This window comes from Mustela erminea, chromosome 8, assembly GCF_009829155.1.
Source record: "Mustela erminea isolate mMusErm1 chromosome 8, mMusErm1.Pri, whole genome shotgun sequence".
Taxonomy (NCBI): domain Eukaryota; kingdom Metazoa; phylum Chordata; class Mammalia; order Carnivora; family Mustelidae; genus Mustela; species Mustela erminea.
In genome coordinates this window covers 43,534,113-43,546,645 of record NC_045621.1, presented here as the reverse complement: position 1 = coordinate 43,546,645, position 12,533 = coordinate 43,534,113, and the positions used below count along the sequence as shown (strand labels likewise).

General features: G+C 41.5%; 1 protein-coding gene across 1 annotated transcript in view; it reads left to right on the top strand.

The window, feature by feature from the left end:
- COL6A3 (collagen type VI alpha 3 chain) overlaps positions 1-11,689 on the top strand; it is an 82,422-nt gene extending 70,733 nt beyond the window's left edge. Inside the window, 2 exon segments of the mRNA XM_032355273.1 lie at positions 10,203-10,367; positions 11,014-11,689. Of these exon segments, the coding sequence (XP_032211164.1) occupies positions 10,203-10,367; positions 11,014-11,054 (206 nt within the window). The 3' untranslated portion in view covers positions 11,055-11,689.
- Positions 11,690-12,533: the final 844 nt, after the last annotated feature.

Here is a 12,533-nt window from a genome sequence, read left to right as displayed (position 1 = left end):
AAATTTATGGGAATGATTCAGGAATTCAAGGTAGACTGGGTAATTTAAACTTGAACTTGTGAGGGGCCGTTGAAAAAGATTTTGTACAAACTTTTAATGTTCTAATTTTCAACTCAAACTAACACAATGGGAAGTAGGGTTAGGGATGGATAAGATACCCAAGTCTCTACAGAAGCAGTCTTCTGAGTCCTGTATCAGGAGACTGTGAATGAGCCTTTGTCCCCTGCACTGGGACACCTGCAGCTCCTAACCCACTCCCGCTCCCTGCCTGAGTCCCCTGCATGGTGACTGGGTTCCCACCATGGCACTTGAACTCAGATAGAAGCTGCAAAGAACTCACTAGGATTTTCCCCCAAATATGGTCAGGACAGAAATTGTAACTTCAAAGTCACTGTGCTCCTGTTTCCCCCCCTCACTGGGAATGTTACCCCTCCCAGAGTGTAGGAAATACAAAATTCCTGCGAATCCAGTGCTTCATTGAGGGAAAATGACTTCGAGTAAGTTCCATGGTGAGCTTTGGGCATGTTTCTGGTTTTCTTATGTGTGGTCCAGAATGGACACAAATATATAAACAGTATTTAGTTAATATAAAAAAAGTAATCTTTAAACAAGAATCTGGCTGGGCTGTTATGTTTGTTGTTTAAGACTGAGTCATAGGTTCAGACTTAAGAAAGTCCTTTTAATCCAGACCTTTTTACCACTTCGGTCTCTTCTCACTATGTGGCAGGGAAAAGGTTTTTTGTCGGGGGTGGGGGGCTTGTGAGTCTTTCATGGTTACAAGTAGTTAGATACAGATGATCCTAACCTTTCTCTTTCATGGTGGTTACTATGTAACCTCAAGCCCAGAACTTAGAGGTTTTGAACCCTTCCCTGCGTGGGCACATGCATAGCTGTGTGTTTCCCAGCTAGGGATTCAAGTTAGTGTGAAGATGTAACTTGCTTTTTGAAAATTTAATTTCAGTTAGCCAACATATAGTAAGTACATCATGAGTTTCAGTGATTCATCAGTTGCCTACTGCATGCCATGCTCAAGAACAAGGCCCTTAGTCAGCACCCCTCGCCCCACAGTAAGAAAATAGCACTTTGCTGGAGAAGGCCCTTCATACACATTTGCTCAATGAATATATGTAGGTGTGCACGTGCACGGCACTTTTGGAAGCTCTTTTCGAAGGAAATGTTTAAATCTCACAATGGAATTGGGAGTCAAAATCAGGAGGTGAAAGCTTCCCCTCTCTCCCAGCCTCCTCTCCCTCCCCCACTTCCCTGCTACAATGAAGTCCTCTTGGGAATTTTCCCCAGGGAGAAAAACATTTCTATGACATTCACATTTTTTTGCCAGTAGAAAAAGAGTGATAATGAATCACTTTATAAAGTTAACTTTTTATAAAATACACTAGCTGGGAGTGGGAGGTTAGGATAGGGTGGCTGGGTTATGAACATTGGGGAGGGTGTGTGCTATGTTGAGGGCTGTGAAATATATAAGCCTGATGATTCACAGACCTGTATCCCTGGGGCAGATAATACATCATATATATATATATAATATATATATAATATATTTATATTTTATATATATATTATATATATAATATATATATATATAAAATTCATGCCCAGTAGTGGCTTGTGTATTTTGCATCCAAAGATCAATTACCATACTATGTAGTATTTCTCCAAAGATGTATTTTCTTGATAATGCAGGCAAAATTAAATTTAAAAGCTAATTTTTATCTGTTGACATGAGCAATTTAATTGAACTGGTTAATTAGAAGCATGGCTTGTAGTTACAGAGATGTGTCCATGTCCCAGGATTAAATGTTAGATACTTTCCCTTGTCTTTTTTTTTTTTTTTTAAACCTCTATGAATAAAAATTCTCTGGGGTTTGATTCTACTTTAAGGAACTGTAGTTTGTTATAGCCTGGCACTTTGGATTTAGAGCACATGGTGACCAGTGTTTGAATCTGTGTAGGGATTTGTGGGTGAATCCTTATGAAATGTAAAGTCCTCTGTCCATGTCACCCGATGGAGAGGAAGAAGAGTGAGCAGTTTTACATCTTGACTTTTTGTTGGTATAGGAAATTGTTGGACAATTTAGAAACTATGCTTAACAGATATTCCTTTATTAGGCACTCTTTGTTTGATGTAGACACATACTGGGAGGGGCTAGTGAGGGCATCCTTTGTCCCACAGATAAGGTCTGGTCCTCTTTAGCATTGAGTATTTGTGTACCAGGAAGGCCTGGACTTTGAGGGGAAGGTTGATGACAGTGACAGACTGATGGCATCATTACTCACCACTCAGGATTCTAGGCTTTGCAATATTACACAATTCCATTTTAAATGGTTAGTACTTGCATTTTCTTCAGCCAAGCAAAACAAATCCCCACATTCCAAAAAATCCCATCCTATGTTATGCTTTTCTCAGGATCTAAAAGAATCACATCCACTTTTCTGTGATGCATTTGCTGCCTGTAAGGGCAGTTAGCAACAACTAAACCAAGCTTTCAGCAATTCTCACAGCCTTTAAAACCAGTAGGCATGCCTGTGCCCCTTTTGTTGTGGCTAGCTTTGGGACTGCTACAGAGTTGCTAATTTTGGCTTTAGGTTTTTGAGCACATTTCCTTCATCCTTGTTTTTGGCTAAAGAGGACTTGGATAGATATTTTCTATGGATATCACTGCTAACAGAAAGACTCTGAAGTTTCTAAACAACACACAGTTCTCCTTTCTCAGAAAATTAACTTTTTCCAATATTACATAGAGAATTCTAAGTTATTGGCTTGCCCCATATGTATTGGAGAAGTTTCAATGCAGAAGAGAGCCCAGATAGCTCCCTGAATGTATAACATTCTTTTTTACTTATTCTAGAAATTAACAATCTGTAGAAATAACCACTTTGGTCAGGTGTTAGTCAATCACATAGCTCTGAAGGAAGTTCTTCAATGTTTTACTTATTTTATTGATTCTAAGATTCAATATTTTCCCCTAGTAAGACTTCTAAAATTGAAGTGCGACTCACAGTTGATGACATGACATGCTTTTGACAGTGTTTTGTCCTACTTAGGGGGATATAAAATAATAGTGCACATTGAAATTAAGATAGCTTAGATTGGATGAAATACAGCATTTGGCTGACTGTGTTCCAGTCTGTCACATTGGCTGGCACAAAATGGCGTAGTGAGGAAAATAGATGACTTTATGTTAATGCTCATTTATAGAATGAACTTAACCTCACAGATTGAGGTCAGCTAAACAGCTATAAATATTTTCCCTGCTTGGTAGAAGAGAAATAACTTTCCAAGGCTGTTAGTTTGCTGTTGTGTGAAAATGTGTCTTTATCAATGGCGATATTTGGGTTATGAGGAGGATCACAGGGTATTTGCCATTTTTTTATTGTGAAATATAAAAATGCTAAAAAATAAAAATCCATTGGTCAAGATGTAAAAAAGCAAAGGACCCCCCCCCCAAACCTTAACCACAGTCATGTTCAAAATAAGGTTAAAATACAAAGTTTCCTCTGTACCCTTTGACCCAGCTTATGCTCAGATGTAGACTCGGGCATTCACTCATTCAGGCAAATCATACCTGCTTCTGTGGCTGGAAAAACCTGATTCCACATCAACTATGCTGGGTCTATTAAACCTTCTTATGTTTGAAACCATTAAATGAATGAGGAGCATATTTACACATATTTACAATTGTAGCATAAACACTCACCCCTCCATTCCATACACCAATTATGCTCAAGGAAGCACTTAAATACCAGTCACTTGTTGGTTTGGAAGATGTCCAAGCAGATAACTTTTAAAATGCTGCTCTTAGACACTATAGAAATCTCAAAACTATATTAAAAAAAGGGGGCAAAATTTTTCAATGGAATACATTTTCTTTTTCAAAGTGTAATATCATAGGTAGTCATTGTTGAGAATCCACAACATATGGGAAAGCACAAGAAAACATTCGTTGCAATGCTAATGACCACTGTTAATGACCCGATCAATATCTTTCCTGATTTCCATGAATACGACGCTTGGGCATGCTCACACACGCCTGAACGCACGCTTGTCTTTGTGACAAAAATAGACTGTGTTTCTGAGGGTGCCTTGCACCCCATGGTTCTGTTCTAGGATTCCTAGGATGGTTCCTGAAACTTTTGTGAACAGCTGGGATTCCCTGGAAGGGTTTTCTAGACATTGTGCTGGTCTCTGTTTCTCCTTGTGTTTGGATGCTCATGGATGTCCAGTGACCAGTCACCATTTCACCAGAAAGTTTAACCAGATGGTGATTGGCCTCAAGCAGCTCCTCAAGTCTGTCTCCCCACCCCCATTTATTTATTTATTTTTTAAATTTTCTGCATAACAGTATTTTTTAAAATTAAATTAATTTATTTATTTTCGGGAAACCAGTATTCATTATTTTTTCACCACACCCAGTGCTCCATGCAATCCATGCCCTCTATAATACCCACCACCTGGTACCCCAACCTCCCACCCCCCACCCCTTCAAAACCCTCAGATTGATTTTCAGAGTCCATAGTCTCTCATGGTTCACCTCCCCTTCCAATTTCCCTCAACTCCCTTCTCCTCTCTAACACCCCTTGTCCTCCATGATATTTGTTATGCTTCACAAATAAGTGAAACCATATGATAATTGACTCTCTCTGCTTGACTGATTTCACTCAGCATAATCTCTTCTAGTCCTGTCCATGTTGCTACAAAAGTTGGGTGTTCATCCTTTCTGATGGAGGCATAATACTTCATAGTGTATATGGACCACATCTTCCTTATCCATTCGTCCGTTGAAGAGCATCTTGGTTCTTTCCATAGTTTGGCGACCGTGGTCATTGCTGCTATAAACATTGGGGTACAGATGACCCTTCTTTTCACGACATCTGTATCTTTGGGGTAAATACCCAGGAGTGCAATGGCAGGGTCATAGGGAAGTTCTATTTTTAATTTCTTGAGGAATCTCCACACTGTTCTCCAAAGAGGCTGCACCAACTTGCATTCCCACCAACAGTGGAAGAGGGTTCCCCTTTCTCCACATCCTCTCCAACACATGTTGTTTCCTATTTTGTCAATTTTGGCCATTCTAACTGGTGTAAGGTGATATCTCAATGTGGTTTTAATTTGAATCTCCCTGAGGGCTAGTGATGATGAACATTTTTTCATGTGTCTGCTAGCCATTTGTATGTCTTTATTGGAGAAGTGTCTGTTCATATCTTCTGCCCATTTTTTGGTATGTTTGCCTGTTTCGTGTGTGTTGAGTTTGAGGAGTTCATTATAGATCCTGGATATCAACCTTTTGTCTGTACTGTCATTTGCAAATATCTTCTCCCATTCCGTGGGTTGCCTCTTTGTTTTTTTTTTTTTTCCCCCCCGGGTTCTTTCGATTTATTTGTCAAATGAGGGGATTAACCTAAATGATCTCCAAACTCCATCAATTTACTGGTTATTTCTTTTTTTTTTCTTTCTTTTTTAAAAAAATTTTTTCAATTTATTTATTTTAAAAAAAACAGTATTCATTATTTTTTCACCACACCCAGTACTCCATGCAATCCATGCCCTCTATAATACCCACCACCTGGTACCCCAACCTCCCACCCCCCCGCCACTTCAAACACCTCAGATTGTTTTTCAGAGTCCATAGTCTCTCATGATTCACCTCCCCTTCCAATTTACCCCAACTCCCTTCTCCTCTCTAACACCGCTTGTCCTCCATGATATTTGTTATGCTCCACAAATAAGTGAAACCATATGACAGTTGACTCTCTCTGCTTGACTGATTTCACTCAGCATAATCTCTTCCAGTCCCATCCATGTTGCTACAAAAGTTGGGTGTTCATCCTTTCTGATGGAGGCATAATACTGGAAGATGTGGTCCATATACACTATGGAGTATTATGCCTCTTTGTTTTTTTGACTGTTTCCTTTGCTGTGCTTTTGATTTTGATGAAGTCCCAAAAGTTTATTTTCGCTTTTGTTTCCTTTGCCTTTGGAGACATATCTTGAAAGAAGCTGCTGTGGCTGATATTGAAGATATTACTGCCTATGTTCTCCTCTAGGATTCTGATGGATTCCTGTCTCACGTTGAGGTCTTTTATCCATTTTGAGTTTATCTTTGTGTACGGTGTAAGAGAATGGTCGAGTTTCATTCTTCTATTTATAGCTGTCCAGTTTTCCCAGCATCATTTATTGAAGAGACTCTCTTTTTTCCACTGTATATTTTTTCCCGTTTTGTTGCAGATTAATTGACCATAGAGTTGAGGGTCTATATCTGGGCTCTCTACTCTGTTCCACTGGTCTATGTGTCTGTTTTTATGCCAATACCATGCTGTCTTGGTGATCACAGCTTTGTAATAAAGCTTGAAATCAGGTAACGTGCTGCCCCCAGCTTTATTTTTGTTTTTCAACATTTCCTTAGCGATTCGGGGTCTCTTCTGATTCCATACAAATTTTTGGATTATTTGCTCCAGCTCTTTGAAGAATACCGGTGGAATTTTGATCGGCATGGCATTAAAAGTATAGATTGCTCTAGGCAGTATAGACATTTTAACAATGTTTATTCTTCCAATCCAAGAGCATGGAATGGTCTTCCATCTTTTTGTGCCTTCTTCAATTTCTTTCATGAATGTTCTGTAGTTCCTCAAGTACAGATTCTTTACCTCTTTGGTTAGGTTTATTCCCAGGTATCTTATGGTTCTTGGTGCTATAGTAAATGGAATCGATTCTCTAATTTCCCTTTCTGTATTTTCATTGTTAGTGTATCAGAAAGCCACTGATTTCTGCACATTGACTTTGTATCCTGCCACGTTGCTGAATTGCTGTATGAGTTCTAGTAGTTTGGGGGTGGAGTCTTTTGGGTTTTCCATATAAAGAATCATGTCATCTGCGAATAGAGAGAGTTTGACTTCTTCATTGCCAATTTGGATACCTTTTATTTCTCTTTGTTGTCTGATTGCTGTTTGTAGGACTTCTAATACTATGTTGAACAAGAGTGGTGAAAGTGGACATCCTTGTCTTGTTCCTGATCTCAACAGGAAGGCAGCAAGCTTTTACCCATTGAGGATGATATTTGCTGTGGGTCTTTCATAGATAGATTTGATGAGGTTCAGGAATGTTCCCTCTATCCCTATACTTTGAAGTGTTTTAATCAGGAATGGATGCTGGATTTTGTCAAATGCTTTTTCTGCATCAATTGAGAGGACCATGTGGTTCTTCTCTCTATGCATAACAGTATTTTTAAGATGAAGTGTATTTACATTATTCTGGGCAAAAGTGAATCAGGAATGGTTAATGACCATTGTCACTCCCTCTTGTCCTTTCGGCTCCTCTTGAGTTCTCAATATAAGGAAGAGAAAATTAGCACATGGGCAGCCAGACCACACTCTCACACTGGAGAGGATGTGCTCATTTTGGAGAGAGCTTGTGAGCAACTGTTGTGTCCAAAGACTTGTTCTGGGGAGAAGCTCAATGAAGTCCTTCAAACCACATGTCTTTGGACACAAGACATTTTTATTTTTGTGTCTTTTAAATGGTTGTTTTAGCATAGACACAGCATTGGTGAGTGCAGTCTGCAGGGCGTGTCCCGGAAACCAAGATGATGGGAATTTAAAAGTACAAGGCTTCTTAAGGATCAAACATCCCATTTTCATGCTTAAAAATGAAGAATCCCATGTTTCAGTCTTTTTAGAGTGTGGGGCCCTCATGAATACGTTTCTCGTGCTCTACCAGATTTCTGCATGTCCACAGTGCCAGCACCCTGTGCCATGCTGGTGAACCCTATGGGGTCTTAGCAGCAACCATCACTGGCACCAGGGGTGTGGGATACAAGGGCAAGAGTTTGGGGCTGTACATAAAGGGCACAAATTCCAGGAAGCCAGAAAGCAACCAGTCAGGGAGCAGAGTGTCCTTTCATTGGGTGGCCTCAAGCTGTGTGTCCTTGGATCTGGGAAAACTCGTATCCGTTTCAGGAGTATGCAGGAGAGTGGGAACAGAATAGCCGAACATAGGTGGCCAGGACTGAGAGCATTTGGAACAAAGATGGAATGAACATGAACCATGCAGGGGATGCTAGGGGGAGAGAAAAGAGGGGAAGGGTTACCATTTGGTCTGAGCTTCCCACTAATAGGGGAATCCACTGGCAAACAAGGGGTAAGCTTTGGTGGTAGAATAATTTTGCCTTGCTCTGTCCCCTGCATGACATTTCTGGAAAGCAAGGCATTTTCCTTCAGTTGGCTGAAAACTTTTCTCAAGTGGAAAAAAGTTGTTTTCCTAAATTGTCATCATTTCATTCTGGACTCATTGGTTCTTCCAAGTACCTTCTGGTTTTCTGGGCCTCTGAGAGGGTCTACAATTAGGAGCTACTGTGGAACCCCCAGTCTTTGTGTCTGCATCATGGCCTCCCCAGGTGATCGGGGGTGTTTTAGGCCAATGCTGAGCCTCAGTCCTGGGTACCTCTGAGTCTGGTCCATGATGGTTGACCCAAGTTTGATTCTCTAGTCCAAGACCTTGGTTTATCTTTTACTTCTTGGTGCAATCAGATCTGCAGGCACTCACAACTTCTGCAGCTGAGGGCAACCCACAGGGGTGGGAATAGAGGCCCATGGAGATGTCAGCCCTGCGGGGAAGTGGTGTGGGGTGGGGGGTGGTGACTCTGGCACGTTGGCTATTCCCATAAACATGCAGCATCATCCACTCCAGGGACTTCTGTTGAAGGAAGGTTTACGGTTTTCAAACTTTTGGATAATGGTTGACAGTAATGCCTCTCTTTCCCAGCGTGATCTGGAGTTTGCCAGAAAACTCTGTAAACAGACGTTTTACTGTGGAAGGGCTGTAAACTTTTCTTTCCAGGCATCATGGAGAGAGTGTAGCTTCTACTTTGCAGCTGGATGTTTCAGAAGCATGCATTTAAAACATAAACTTCCTTAACTGGAAAAAGAATGCTTCTGTATCTTCAAAATAGCTTTTCTCTGTGATATTTTTGCCATCATGGGTTTTAGATCAGTGGTAACACTTCTTTTACTTGTTTAATTTGGCTACTCTCAAAGGCCCTCAGTTACACACACACACACACACACACACACGCACACACAAACGCACAGATTTAAAAAGGGTTTTTCTTTTCCACTTTAACGTTTATTCCCCTTCTGCTTGTCTTGTCATGGAATGTATGGCTTTATTTATTTTTTTTTAATTTTTAATTTTTTATAAACATATATTTTTATCCCCAGGGGTACAGGTCTGTGAATCGCCAGGTTTACACACTTCACAGCACTCACCAAAGCACACACCCTCCCCAATGTCCATAACCCCACCCACCTTCTCCCAACCCCCCTTCCCCCAGCAACCCTCAGTTTGTTTTGTGAGATTAAGAGTCACTTATGGCTTGTCTCCCTCCCAATCCCATCTTGTTTCATTGATTTTTCTCCTACCCACTTAAGGCCCCATGTTGCATCACCACTTCCTCATATCAGGGAGATCATATGATAGTTGTCTTTCTCTGCTTGACTTATTTCGCTAAGCATGATACGCTCTAGTGTATGGCTTTATTTTTGAACTATATTCTGACAGAGTGTAGTTGCTACTTTCCCAAGGAGTAGAAAACGACATAGTTTTTATTAAGATGTAGTTCCTTCTAACTGGTGTAAGGTGATATCTTAATGTGGTTTTAATTTGAATCTCCCTGATGGGTTTGAAGTGGTGGGGTGGGGGTGGGAGGTTGGGGGAATCAGGTGGTGGGTATCGGAGCGGGCACAGATTGCATGGAGCACTGGGTGTGGTGCAAAAATAAGGAGTACTGTTATGCTGAAGATAAATAAAAAATAAAAAATAAAAGATGTAGTTCCTTCCATGGGGCTTTAATAGCGAAGGAGCAGGAAAACAAATGGCCCCATGACTGGAAAGAGAAAACACAGTTCATTTCATCTGAAATTATCCGATAATGATGGCTTGCATTTGGGATTGGAGGGAAGTTAGCGAGGTCCTTCCATCAAGGTCATTGTATTATTGCCTTTATTGAGAATCACATGCAATCCCACAGCCAGGGTGGAGGCAAGGCCTGGCGAGGCTAAGAGGGTCTCCCTCCTCAAAACTCTCCTCCTTGCTCTGAACAGCCTTGTGTCGAGACCTTCAGCCTCATGCACTGAGGGCATAGTCCCTTGTGTGTCCTAATGAATACTCTTTTCTCATCCTGTTATTAAAGACATATGTAAGTTGCCCAAAGAAGAAGGAACTTGCAGGAAATTCATGTTAAAATGGTACTATGATGTGGAGACCAAAAGCTGCATGAGATTCTGGTACGGAGGTTGCAGTGGCAACGAAAACAGATTTAATTCACAGAAAGAATGTGAAACGGTTTGCGCTCCTGGTAAGTGACCGGTGATTCTTTTGTATCTGTGGCTTTTGTAAGTCAGAGAAGAGATCCAGGCCAATTTTTCACCTTGTGAAGATATTTGAATGACAATGATTATGAGAGCTGTGACAGAGGAGGTGGATGTTATCTTTAGATAAGGAAGATAATTCAAATAAAACACAGGAAATTCATTTTCTGAATAATCGTTATTTCCTAAAAACATATTTGTATACTTGGATTCTTTCCAATGAGGGAAGACACACCCGACTATTCCTCCCTCTTCATCTTTAAATAATTAGGCTTCCTCTAAACACTGCTGTTTACACTGGGGCCACCCACTGTCACCATGGTGTTGGCCAACTTGACTGCTGATACGAGAGCCTGGCCAGAGCCTGGATGGGAAGAGTACAGGGTGTGCAAAGGCCCTGGGGCCGGGCAAGGCAGCAAACTCGCTCACACTGCACACAAGGCCCTGAACCTGGGCCAGGGAGGGCCAGGTGAGCTGTGAAAGACACTCAGCAAAGAAGCGAGATGAGGGAGGAAAACCAGAGGCTGTAGGACAATTTTTGTGAGAAACACCATGTCCTTTTGGTCAGTAACTTTGCTTTTCCCTTGCACTTCTTTCTCACCCTCCCCATCTGCCCTGTCCATCAACGCTCAGCCCTCGTCAACCCTGGAGTCATCGCCGCCATGGGGACCTAAGTGTGGCCGACTAGTAGCACATACCTCTTGAAGAAGAAGGAGTCAGCCGTTGCAACTCGTCTCTGTAGAAGCTCTGGGTATAGACATCCTCGCACTGTTCCATTTCCTGCTTTGATTTACACTCGAACTTGGGAGGAGCCATTCTGCCGCATGACCCATCAATATGGTGCTAAATGTGTCTGTGGACCCAACCCTCTCTGTCTCCGGGCAGTTATATCGTATACTTTGAACGTCGTGTAATAGTTACCCATGGCCGGTGTTCATGTGAACATTTCTATAAACTCCGACTCCCCCTGGAGTTTCACACTCTGCCTGTTTCGGGCACATGTAAGGTCTAGGATGGAACTCCACATTTCACCGCTATCTGTATACTTCTGCTTGGTTTATTTCTTCCCTCTCCAGTAAGCACGACTTTAGATGGAAAGCCTTGTATGGTGAAGAAAGAAGAGTCCAACTTTTTTGTTTTTGTTTTTTTTTTAACTTCCCTAATTTCCTAGATTAGATCTCAAGCTAATTTTCCTTTTCTAAAGCCTCTAAAAAATGACCTAGTTTTAGAAGGAAGCAAAATCCCTAAATCTTTGTGCACTGTTGTGGGACCAATGCCTTCATTAAAGAATGAAAAGAAAGTCATAATAGAGAATATTTTTGGCATTCCTCTAATGTTGTGATTTTTTTTTTTTTTTTGGTGCAGGGTGGGGGAGGGTGTTTAATTTTAATTTTAAAAATTTTAGGAATTTATACAAAGAAACTTTTTAATAAAGTATATTGAAAGTGTCATGTATTTGGTGTTACTGGCTGTCGTATTTCCATAGCACCTGCTGTCATGAGGACCCCAGGCTGGGGAGTGCAGCCCAGCCCACCACCACCCTTTTGTTTCTAGGGGAGGGACAAGGCTGCTCTATCATGGGGTGCAGGGTGACCGGGACTCAGCCCACCAGCATGGCAGCTCTTTGTGGCCCTGTGGTGCCTTCCTTGCTTAGGACCCTTTCTGGAATCTTCATGATCTTCAGATCCAGGAGGCTTTTATCCTGTACTCTACCTTCTGGTTGGACCCACAGTCTTGACCTCCTTACCTGCATCCTCTTTAAAGTGACTGTTTCCAAGGGTTGGGTTGGTTCCCACCCCACAGGGGCTGAGAGATGGGGCACAGTTGGCCAGGACACCCTAACCTTCTTCTGGAGTCTCAAAGACAAAGCATAAAGTCTTTTGTTTTGTTTTGTTTTTCCTTAAAGACCTTTTTCTCCTGTCTTCAGAAGTAACACAAGAAACAAATAAATACGTATTTAGGTAGCACCTGAAGCCCACTTAGGAAAGAAACTGAATTAGTTTGATTAATCACATGTACTCTGACCAATGCTCCAGTCAAAGCTGTAGGGAACTTGGATGTTGGTGGACCTGCTTTATGTCAGATAGGGGAGGAATTTGTCTGTTAATCTACAGAGAGGAAGAAGAGGAGGTCAGAGGGTGTGCAGAGCTCCC